The 12511-nt window shown below is 39.6% G+C and overlaps 1 protein-coding gene across 1 annotated transcript in view; it reads right to left on the bottom strand.

Moving 5' to 3' along the window:
* Positions 1–416: 416 nt before the first annotated feature.
* The window catches only part of MMD (monocyte to macrophage differentiation associated), a 26578-nt gene continuing 14483 nt past the window's right edge, over positions 417–12511 (bottom strand). Inside the window, exons 5-7 of the mRNA XM_077762874.1 lie at positions 10541–10642; positions 8659–8728; positions 417–2332 (exon numbers count right to left, since the gene is read on the bottom strand). Of these exons, the coding sequence (XP_077619000.1) occupies positions 2132–2332; positions 8659–8728; positions 10541–10642 (373 nt within the window). The 3' untranslated portion in view covers positions 417–2131. The remainder of the gene's footprint in view (positions 2333–8658; positions 8729–10540; positions 10643–12511) is intronic.

Here is a 12511-nt window from a genome sequence, read left to right as displayed (position 1 = left end):
TTCGAAACCTCTGACTACAGAAAAGGTGGAAAAGGGAGTGAGCTCCGTCATTCACACTTGTTTGCGATGCGACGTAGGTTTCGTTGCTTATAGAAAGTGTGTAACCTCAACCCCGCAGTGTCTTCCACACGCTAAACCCTTCATAAAGATACATCGTTTATAAAATTTACAATCTTTAGCATATTTTGAACTGAAAACATGTGCTGATTTTAATGTTTGAGCTGGCTCTGGCGTTTCCATGATTAAAAAGTGGACTGGAAAGTTCTAGAGGACAGGGCACATTTGTTTCTCTTTTCATCCTGACTTTTCAAAAGAAAAAGAAAAAAGGTGGAGTACACAGATTACAACGCTAGATGAACTCAAGCTCTCAAAAATGCATTATCATCTCCGCAGTCATCGAATTCAGAGACAGTGGAACAAGTCCAAGTAACAAGTTTATTCTAGTCTACAGCACAATTTTTTACATACATTTTAGTGGTTTTGACAGTGTTACTTTCGAGCAGACTTTAAATTCACAAAAGTTAATATATTAAAAACAGAATACACACAAAACCACAGGCATCAGGATGTTCAGAATCATGCAGGTAGGGGTGGTCTGGTTGGTGTTATCACTGAGCGCCTTGCCTGTTTAAGAATTCACCAGCAAATACCAGTTCTTCTGTTCTTCATTCCCATGTAATTCACCCAAATCAGAGAGTTCTAAATATGCACACCCAAAATAAACCCTCTTTTGAAAGCTGCATCAGTACAAAATTTCAATGAGTAAGCCTAAATGTTTCATCACACCAACTATTCCACTGATTAAAACCCAATACTTGCAAACAGTCAATATCAGCACCAATCTAAGGCAAGGTATTTCATTTATTAAAACACCAACAGGAGGTTAATAATAAACAAAGCAACTAAAATTAATCTTAATATAAGACACTGAGGGCAAAAACCAAAAATAATATATTAAATACCACTCCACTGAGCTAGGATATAACCCATGAACAACAGATGCATGAGTTTCTATCTGTCAAACAATGCTTTAAATATTCTTCTACGGAAAAGAAACAAAGTAAATCAGGAGATGCAGGGGCAAGATAGGAATGTGAATTTGTGCGTCTAGTTCCACAACAGAAGACAGAATATCAAACCGATAATAGTAAGCTAAGTGACAATGACTTAACTGACGGGCACCAAACAGGCAATGCCACTATTCACTGTAATTTATAACACTCTTCAGGGGTCTCCAGTGGATGAACGCTCCAATAATACTATCCTAATACAGACGTGAATATTCATCCAGCGTTGAAAGGGACCCTGAAGAACACATGGCAAAGGCATAGAGAAAAAGTTGAGTCTTTTGAAAAAGTTAATGATATCAAAATACTTTTCCATCACTAGTAAACCAAACTAGGTCAAGTATATGGCCCAAAGCAGCATGGAATTCAGTCAGAGGTTGGCAGAAAAGTTTGGAAAACCGCAGTTTTTAAAAATTGGCAATTTCTCTATGCTTAATAAAACTCTCAGAAGAGGTATAATGTTTGTTCATTTGTGGAATGTTGACAGCTTGCTGCAAAAATTCACATGAATGAGGAACTGCAGAGGTGCGCTTCAATGAAACAGTCTTTAAAAATTTACAAAAAACGAAACTTTCTATTTAAAAAATAACCATGTTATGCCAAGATGAAACATGGTAAAAGTAGTGTAAGTTCTGTCCATGATTCTTCACACAGTTAATGGGAAAGTGATAGAAACAATTTTCTCTTAAAAAGGAAGCTTTGTTATTGCACTGACTTTTACAACCTGACCTAGTTAATTTAGAAAAATCATGTAGTAAAATCTGTAAAATTAAAATACAAAATTCTGTTTTGTAAACATCAGTTGGCCAAGTCTATCCAGAGTCCTTCATGATAGTGGAATGGAATGAATAATTGATTCACTACCTTATTTATCTGCTGTGAGGAGAATTCCAGAACATAGCTTTTATACTTTCACAGTAATTATATTCAGAAGATATAAAGAAAGTCAGTGCAGTTGTCTTTCGTTTGTTTGTCTTTTTTCCTCTGTGCAACTTTCAGCTCTTACCCCACTCCCAAGTGCCATAATTGAAATAATACTGGTTTCGAGACCTAGTACAGATTGGTCATAAATGTCGCATAAAGTCTGTAGGACTTCGATAAAGGTATTTCCAAATGGCATAGTAATGTACTGCAGCTGCCGTGGCCACAAACAGGTGCCAGATGGCATGGGCAAACGGAATGATGCCATCGCTCTTGAAGAACACAACTCCCAGGCAATAAATTAAGCCCCCACAGGCAAGTTCATGAAGTCCATCAGTGTTATTCTGTCAACAGAGGAAAGAAAGGTTTTGATGTTACTCGATGTGACAAACTAAAGAGATAATTGCAATTCCCCCTGAGCCTGCTGATTTTCTAGACAATGAAGTAGCTGCACAGACTGAATCCTGGTCTGTAATCATGAACTTAAAAGACTCTCATCCATCAACCTGGATTTACCCTGGGGGTTGACCATCTTGACCGGAGCAAGCAGTCGGGTTACGGGACCCATGCTCTACCCATCTATAGCATGTTGAAGCAGATTATAATCATATCCAGGCACGGAGAATTTATTTTAATAAAGTATAATCCTTGGCTTTCATCTTCTCCTTTAAAGCTTTCTTCCCTACTAAGGCATGGCCACACCACTCCATTCAGAATTTACATCTCAGCCTGGAGTTTCACTTCCCTTATCCTCCTTAAACTCTGGACCACACCAATTGCTTTTCTGAGACTCTCCCTGCTTGTGTGAGCTTACGGCTTCCTTATGGCTGACACGGGAAAATCAGAGCTACACGTGACCTCGGAGATCAGAGAGCGTGTAAGGATAACATACCTCCTGACCTTCTAGATGTTGCCAGGGCTTTTTGTCTATAAGCCTGGGCGTTTCTTAGCTTAGCAAGAAGTTTTGTGCTTTAACACAAAAGAGAATTTTTAGGTTGCTCTTGGTTTTCGAAGACCTCAGCCCATCTTCAAAATTAAACCGGTCTGTGGGAATGGGGGGAGGACAACAGAGGCAGGGCTTGGGGGGCTGATGAAACCAGCCAGTCCCCTGGATTCCTGAGGACTAGGAATAGAAAAGTCTCAGGTTCTGCAAGGTGGTGGAAACCTAAACCAGACTGTGGCGAGGCCCTGGAAGGGGACGGGTGTGTGGGGGTCCCAGAGGCCTGGGCACTGATGACTGCAACCTGTGAGTCCTGGAGCTTTGGACTGCAGCCAAGTCCCGCAGGGAGCGTGGGAAAGCTCTAAGGCAGCCACCAACGTGAAGCGGCCCCATGTGCCTAGACAGTGGCAGCAATGGACAATCATGGGCTACGAACCAGGGATGAGGACCCAGGGACACAGGGGAGGATCAATCCTTTCTTTAAAGTTCACATAAGCCCCCATGGTTTTTGTAGGATCAAAAGATGGGGAAGGAGCCAAACCAAATTGACTGATTCCAGATTTTTCATTAACCTTGGTAAGATGGAAAGTCAGCCAGACTGATTTTTATCAAAAGCAAACTAAAAACAAACCAAAAAATTTCCAATACCACACATTTATTATTTCCTAAAGGTCACAAAGCAATTAATATCCATTAATTATACAAAATCCTCAAGTACGTGCATTAGGGGCATTTTTTTTCTAGAAAGTATTCATCATGTTCTTAAGGAAGCATATATTTCCTAAATAGTAAAAGTCACTCATCTAACATAACACAACCTCCTCATTTTAGAGATGAGAGTAAAACCACAGGAATGAAGAAGCCTGAACAAAGTCATAGAGCTGGTCACTGCCCAAAAGATACCACTCTTCTCTTTTTCCTGCTAAAACAATAAGCAAGAGACCAAGCCAAGTATACAGGCTGGTTCTGCCATACATTCTGTTAATAGACAGTTCCCTAAGATACCACATTTAACTTATCAACTTTCAAAGAACCAGATCATAGTTAATCCTAAAACACGTTTTCATCATGACCCATGTCATTACTGTGCTGCTGTACACCAGGTACTGTTGGAAGCATTTCCATATATTTTCTCAGTTAACCTCCACAACCCTAAATTAGGTACTATTATTCCAACTTTACAGATGAGAAAACTAAGACACAGGGAGGTTTCATAATTTGCTCAAGGCCACGTAGTTTTTAAGTGTCAGAATGAGGTTTGAACCAAGGTGGTCTGGTTCTTGAACTTACATTCTTTCTTTTTTGTGTGTGGGGGAGGTGGGGGGGTGGGCCATTTTTTAAATTGATAATTAATTCTCAGGGTGTAATGCATAAATATTACATGAACACCAGGTGTTTTAATAAATGCATATACCTATCTAACCCATACGCCTATCAACATAGATAACTACACCAACACTCCCTTCCCAATCCTGGACAATCTCTTCCACCAAAGTAACCACTGTTCTTACTGCTATTACCACCGACTAAGTCTATCTGTTTTAGAACTTCACATAAATGGAATTATAATGTATGTGTATTTTTGTGTCTGGCTTTTTTGCTTAATATAGTATTCGTGAGATTCTTGCATGTGCTTATGTATACCAATCATTCCTTCCTTTTTATTACTTAGCATTCCCTTGATTTATTTAATATAACTTGTTTATCAATTCTTCCTATCTGAGGCTTATGGAGGTCTTTTTATATATATGTTCTCATTTCTGATGGGTAGTACCTGTTGAGTCATAAACTTATGCTTAATTTTATAATAAACTACTGAACAATTTTCCAAAACAGTTATACCATTTTATACTTCTGCGAACAATGAATTAGGGTTCCGGTTATTGCACATCTTTGCTAGACTTTGGTGTTGTCAGTCTTTTTAATTTTAACAGTTCTATAGGGTATATTCTGGTAGCACACTGAGGTTTTCCAAGATGACTAATGGTGTTGAGCACTTTTTTCAAGGGCCTATTGGATAATTGAGTACATTTCTTTGTGAAGTGCCTGTTCAAGTGTTTTACTCATTTTTATAAGATTAACTGTTACTCATTTGGAATGTTTTATATATTTCATATACATCTCTTTTACCAGATACGTATAGAGAAAGCTACTGTATTTTCCCCCAGTCTGTAGCATGTCTACGCATTTTCAAGTTCATAGATCTCTTCTTTGGCAGTATCTAATCTGTTGTTAAACCCTCCAACAAATTTTTTTCTTAACATACCATTTTCAAATCTAGAATTTTTACTTGGTTCCTTTTTATAGTTCCATTTCTTTTCTGAGATTCTTCATTTGTTTGCTCATTATGTTTCAAAGTCCTTGTATGTAAAATTCAACATCTCTGTCCTGGATCTGTTGCTATTGACTTGTTTTTCCTTAGGTGTGTGGTGTCACCTTTTCTTGCTTCTTGTTTATCTAGTAACATTTGTTTGGATAAATGAATGTAAGCTGTTAGAGTAGATTTTGTGGTCTTCCTTTCAGGAATGCTGAGTTTTGTTCTGGCAGGCAGTTTATGTACAGAGGATCAGGTATATCTGCTGTGGCAATTGCAGGGCAGTCCTGACTCTAGACCTAGAGCAGTTCTTCTCCTAAGACATGAAGGTCAGCTTGCTAGGTTCAGTTGAACACCTGAGTTGTTCAGCATGGCCATGCTGGCTGTGGACTCTGACATCTGCCAGCACCAGACCTCTGGAATCTCTGCTTATCTCACAGCTTTCCAACAGCTCTTGGCCAGGGCATGCAGAGTCTTGCCCTGCACGGATCCAGCTTAGTGTCTGAGCAAGGACTCTGGGAAACGCCTTTGCAGATTTCTGGAGACGCTTCTCTGTAAGTTCCCTCCTCTCCAGGATCCCACCCCAAGACTGTAGCAGGCTCAGGAGCTGAGATGCTGATTTCTGTTTCCTCCACCCTGACTGCTGTTTTCTGGCTCTACTTTCTTTTGTCGCAGTTTGGAAAGCATCCCCAGGGAGAAAACGGGGGTGGATTTGAAGCTCATCTTTTGGTTTCTAGTCCCTCAAGGAATACCGTCCTGTGTCTGTGGTCTAATACCAAGAAACAGTTGTTTCATCTACTTTTTCCAGTTTTATATCCTTCTTTATGACATAAGAATAAGTTATTTGGTTCTGACCAGAACCAAAGCTTAGAGTGTCCTGTCTTACTTACTGTTTGTTAGTTCACATGGCTTATGAGTTTCTTTTTGATCTGGTCTCTGTCTAGCTTTCCAGTTTTATCACAAGACTTGTGCTACCTGAATACTTACCAACCTCATGCACAGAGGCACACTCAAACAGCTACACACACTCATGTTCCAAACAATGAACTATTTTCAGTTCTTCAAAGGTGTTGGTGCTTTCCCCTCTCGGGGCTCCCTTCATGACAGATTCTTTGCTACTCCACATGCATCATCCTTATGATCTCTAGGCCCTTTTCTGTCTTTATGAATCAGCTTGAACACCATTTCCCCGGGTGCCTGGCTCCTGTGCTCCCACAGCAGCCTACACTTTCCCCAAAGACATTATAAAAACTTTATGATAGTTTCTTATTTAANTGAGGATTATCCTGTTGATTATCATAAACGTTAGTCACTGACGATTGTACAACTTGTGAAAATGCCAAGATTTAGGCTAGTAAAAATACCGGATAAACCCGCTCTTATGGTACCCAGAGGGAATTTATTTGATGTTCTACTCTAATGAGTAGTAACCTACACAGACAGACCTTGCTTATACTGCTTTGGGTGTCCTGATTTGCCCTCTAACAACATGGCCTGCAAGGCAGATTTTCTCATTTCCATTATTCATCTCCTTCCCCTCACTACTCCCTGTTGCCTTTACCAACTAAACTATATGTATTTTTAGTGCTAGGTAAGTATGAAAGCAATCATAAAGCTCTTATCTTAAAGAAACACATCTTGTGACATTCTCATAAGACACATTACTGAAAAAAGCAAGCTAACCTGCAACTCCTAAACCTTTAACAGGTGTTTTGGTGACCAGGGCAGGAGCTCTGTACATTCTTACAATGTAGCCGCGAGCTCAGGAGTGAAATGGTAGATACAATTCTTCTGACCTCTGCAGACTGAGAAAAGAATTCAAACTGGACACAGTTTGAGTTCCTTAAGTAACAACATAGTGGCTAATGCCAAACAATGTAGAGCATAGGACACTGGAGCTGATGGTACTAAGCTAATGGCACAAAGTAACCAGTTGGACAGGATCACAAGGCTATAATGATACATTTTTCTTTCAAATTGACAGAGGGATGCCCAGGTGGTTGAGTCAGTTAAGCATCTGCTCTTGATTTCAGCTTGGGTCATGATCTCACAGTTCATGAGTTCAAGCCCTGCATCGGGCAGAGCCTGCTTGGAATTCTCTCTCTGCCCCTCCTCAACTTGACTCAAGCTGGCTGTCTCTCTCAAAATAAATAAATGGACTTAAAAAAAAATAACAGATAGGGGTACCTGGGCGGCTCAGTCAGTTAAGCATCCAACTTGGGCTCAAGTGATGACCTAACAGTTCACAGGTTCAAGCTCCATGTCAGTCTCTGTACTGACAGCTCAGAGCCTGGAGTTCACTTTGGATTCTGTGTCTCCCTCTCTCTCTGCCCTCCCGCGCTCACACTGTCTCCCTCTCTCAAAAATAAATAAGTATTAAAAAAAATTTTCCAAGCAAAGTTTTAAAAAAAAGCACTTTCCGGGGCGCCTGGGTGGCTCAGTCGGTTGGGCGTCCGACTTCAGCTCAGGACATGATCTCACAGTTTGTGGGTTCGAGCCCCGGATCGGGCTCTGTGCTTACAGCTAGCTCAGAGCCTGGAGCCTGCTTCAGATTCTGTGTCTCCCTTTCTCTCTGACCCTCCCCTGTTCACGGTGTGTGTCTCTCAGAAAAAAAAAAAAAAAAAAAAAATTAAAAAAAATTAAAAAAAGCACTTTCCTAAGGAGAAATAATATGACTTAAAAGCAAGTAAAATAAAAGACTTTTGGGAAATACTAAATAAAATGTTCACACAAGTGAGCTGTGGTGGTCCTTCTAATTCTTAGGATTTAAGAAGTCAGTAATTTCTAGTTTTTTCATTGTAAGACATCAAAAAATTTATCCACTTCTGTGGATTTAGGGTTAAGACACCAACCAGTTCGGGCAGAAATACCCCTCCACCCATAACTTCATGCCTCTTTGGGAGAGGATAGGGTAAACAGAATAGAATGGTTATCCAAAAGAAACACATACAGAAGATAACCATATGGAAAGAAACACACTTCACTGTAGAACTTCTCCAAACTACAAACAGTAGCTAACATAGATTGCTGGCATTTTGTTATTTACATACTTTTTCTTTGGAGTCTCTATTAATGGACAGGTCTTAATTTCTGGAAAAACTACGTATCGTATCTAAACACACACACGAAGGGGAGCCTGGGTGGCTCAGTCGGTTAAGCCTCCGACTTCAGCTCAGGTCATGATCTCGCGGTTCGGGAGTTCGAGCCCCGCGTTGGGCTCTGAGCTGACAGCTAGCTCAGAGCCTGGAGCTTGCTTCAGATTCTGTCTCCCTCTCTCTCTGACCCTCCCCTGCTCATGCTGTCTCTGTCTCTCAGAAATAAATAAAAAACATAAAAAAAAAAAACCACACATGAATAATCCCAGCAATTAAAAATGAAACAAGGTGAAAAACTAAAATTATGAAGCCGTTTCTTACCATTGATGTCACCACCAAAGCTGGAGAAAACCCCATTGTGAGATAGAAAAAGAGCTCAACCACCTTATACCTGCAGATGGAAAGGCAGTTAATTTTACATATTCCTATAATACCTAGTCCACTTCCATACCAGCTTTCCCATTTTTCTTTTGAAAAAGAAATGCAAACTTTAACCTATCCCAATGAACTATATTTTCCCAGGAGATAATTAGGGCTCTAATTAAAATACTATGGTTGAGTGACAATGAACTAGCATCTCTCAGGACTGAAATGGCATCAAACTCCATATGTAACTTGGAAAATGTTTTCTGCCCAAAGGAGTTACTGTTGCATCCAATCCACCATGCATTTTCCCCCTTCCAATCTCTGAGTGTCTGCCCTCATTATCACTCCAGTCCATAGCTACAAGAGGCTGAAATTATCATGATAGACAGGGATGCTGTGTGGGGCTGGGTTTATCAGTGGCGGAACGGTAGGAACCCTAAGGAATGAAGAATATGTGGTTTTTCTGTCTCTTTATTTTGCATCTGTATAAGGCTCATCCCATGAGGGTACAGAATGTCTGAAAACACTAAGAAATAAGCTCCACTGAAATTTAACTTCCATTTCAGCCTAATCAAAGGAGGCCCTAAGTTCCCTGGAGGCAGGGGCCAAATTTCATTTATGTTTGGATGTGGAAGGCCTAGAATAGTACCTGGCACCCTTTAAGCACTCCCTAATATCTGCCCAACCGAATGGCCATGGGTGACTCACATCTCATTCTCCATGTTTTATACTCAAGAGTCCACCATGAAGTAATCTTATCAGGGCCTGGGGGAGAATGGGATTGTGGGTTTGCTTTACATTAGGAGGCCTGGAATAGGGAGAAAAGATAATTGTTTTACTTTACTTTCTATTTTATCCAAGGATAGAAGTTAGGGGTTCGGGCCCAAGAAGCAAATTGTTCTCTCAGATTTATATATACTACATAACACCACTCAGAATTGCTAATTGTGGTCAAAATGCATTTAAGTGAATTTCAAAGTCAGAAGTTAGTGACTATCATTTTCTTCTGAAAAGAGAAAACAATCTAATACTCTGTGATAAACATGACACATTCAATTCTGAGAGCCATTCTGCCAATGACAATAGGTAAGCTAATACACTGTGTTTGAGGACAATGATTTCATGCTTGTGAGTTTCTCAAATTCAGGCATGTGAAATAATGAAAAGAGCCATGGAATAAGAAAAATAGGACACTTGGGTCCTAATTCTACATGAATCGCTAATTTGATGCACTTCCTAAATGTTCTCATTTTTTTTTTTAACCATGAAGCTGGAATAGATGACCTTGAAGGTCTCCTCTAGAGCCGTGATGCTAAATCTCAGTAAGCTTTCCTTTTTATATTTCTTAATGTTTATGACTATGGGCAATGAAAAATGGGTTAAAAAATGTGCCCTGTGGTTAGGATGCCTTTCCAAATATCCTCTTTCTCAGGGAATCCTACTTTGGAACATCTTCTGGGATCCTGTCTAGATAAGTGTTGTTCCTTTCTGTTATCTTCAATCTTCACAGAAAGCTTGAGAAGCAGTTACTTTTCTTATGTGCTAAGTGCAGATCACGGAGAATGAGACTAAGTTCTCTGATAAGGCCAGTCAGTCGCTTGAGGATTGTCCCTCAATTGTATCCTATCACACATGTGCCACTCAGTTCTTTCCATAGCAATCTTTCCATACCAATAACACACACCAAATGGTTTCAAAGATTTGTTAAAAGCAATATATATTCTATTTATGTATTTCTACTATTTTGAAGTGCAAATATAAAGCAAATTATGTTGTGATGTTGACAAAATTTAGGCAGTTAACTTTAAAACTATCAATGTAACTTATTTTCTCTTACTTTTCATGGTAGAGAAATACATAAATGGTTCCTCCAGCTGCCATGAGCCAGATGAACCAACGCATATGAGACGCCAGGGGTCCAAGTTCACGGAGATTTAACCTAAAAAATGTAAACATGACAACAAAGAACAGAAGTGATAAATGAAGGGAATTCACAGGACCCGTGTTTTCCTCTAGGCCTGAAAACTGGGAGAGCCAGTGCTAGCATAAAACCAGGAAGAGAAGGCATTCAACATGCCATGGAGGTATTTAGGCAATTTGAGCAAAATTAATAAAGATAAAATTGTCAGTTGACCTTTAAGGCTTAGAATTCGTTCCAACGTGGTTTAAAAATACAACCAGCTAAAAGGAGATATGGAGAAGTGAGACCCCTCACACCTGTAATGCCTGACCTTCCAAATGAGGCAGACTGCTGTCAAATCAGCTTAATTCTGGTAATATATTTGGGAGCAGAATGCTTACAAAGCTTAATGAGAACCCCGAACAAAATCCTGAAGCAGGATCACATACCCACAGCAGATACCTAATACACAGACTGAGTATCTCATTACCAATTTCTCCGCCAAGCGAGAACATGAGAAGAATTAGCCCAACATATGTTACGAAAGACGTTTTGTCAGAATTCAGCTGTGGACTCTTGTAAAGCTTTGGTTTTAAGATGCTGCAAATTCATTTGTACTCATTTCATATTAAGAATGGACGTGAGAGGGGCGCCTGGGTGGCTTAGTCGGTTAAGCGTCCGACTTTCGCTTAGGTCACGATCTCGCGGTTCGTGGTTTCCAGCCCCGCGTCGGGCTCTATGCTGACTGCCAGCTCAGAGCCTGGAGCCTGTTTCAGTCTGTGACTCCCTCTCTCTCTGACCCTCCCCTGCTCACGCTGTCTCTCTCTCTCTCCTAGAAATAAATTTTAAAAAAAAAATTAAAAAAAAAAAAAAAGAATGGACGTGAGAAGAAAACCAAACGTTATTCTGATTGGCTCTTATTACAAAATGCTTATTTCCAGATGGAAAAGGCACCACCTGCCTACAGAAAACTACATGTAAACAAGTTCCCTTACTGTAATATTTGATTCCTCGGCCAACTTTTAAAATTTTTATTTACTTATTTTAAGCTGGGGAGCACTTCCCCAAAGCCTCTACGTGTTCTCACTCCAGTATGATACAGACCTATAAATTTGGTGACAAGTATTAGAGAGGGAACACACTTTCTACTCTAACAGGCAATTGGGTTTCTTTTTAATGATGGACGCTGCCTAAGTTAGAATGTAGAGGCCTGTTGTTTCTAGTGACTCTAGCAGTTGATGGCACAAAATGAATTTGAATGTTTAAAACTGGATCATGTCTTAGTAGAAGGAATCGAGTTCCTTTAATTTAGGTTTCAAGGCAACAATAGATTCTATCTGATTTGTACCAAAAGGGCAGAAAGATAAAAAAAAATTGAATAGACTAAGTATTTTATTTTTTTAGTATCTCATTTTTAAAAAAATAATCTCTGTGCCCAATATCGAACTCACAACCCTGAGATCAAGAGTCACATGCTCCACCCACTGAGCCAGAATACTAGATACTGTATGTAAATAGCTAATTTGTTTAGTTCTTCTACTCATCTAACTAAAGAAGTGAGAAGTGTACTCCATATATATTAGCTACCATGCCGTGAAGTGAATTGAAAACAGGGTAAATTTCAAAAGTGAGCTTGTTTTTCTCATACATATTTACAGCATTTCCACTTAAACAATTAGATGTCCAAGGATTCTGAATAGCAGCAGAAGCAGAAAAAGAATGTGGAAAGCAAAGGTGACATATTCCAAAAGACAGAATGCTATCTACAAACGAGTTCTTAGCACTTCCTCTTGAATAACCCAATGCCAGTATATACTCCGAACATCAGTGACATTCTCCCCTTAAAATCTGCAATCTGACCCAAGTAAATAGAAAATTTAAAACAGCATATATATGCATGTATACTGC

This window comes from Crocuta crocuta, unplaced genomic scaffold (genome assembly GCF_008692635.1).
Source record: "Crocuta crocuta isolate KB4526 unplaced genomic scaffold, BGI_CrCroc_1.0 scaffold144, whole genome shotgun sequence".
In the NCBI taxonomy this organism is placed as follows: Eukaryota; Metazoa; Chordata; class Mammalia; order Carnivora; family Hyaenidae; genus Crocuta; species Crocuta crocuta.
The sequence above is the reverse complement of the archived record's forward strand: the minus strand, read 5'-3'. Positions and strand labels throughout refer to the sequence as shown.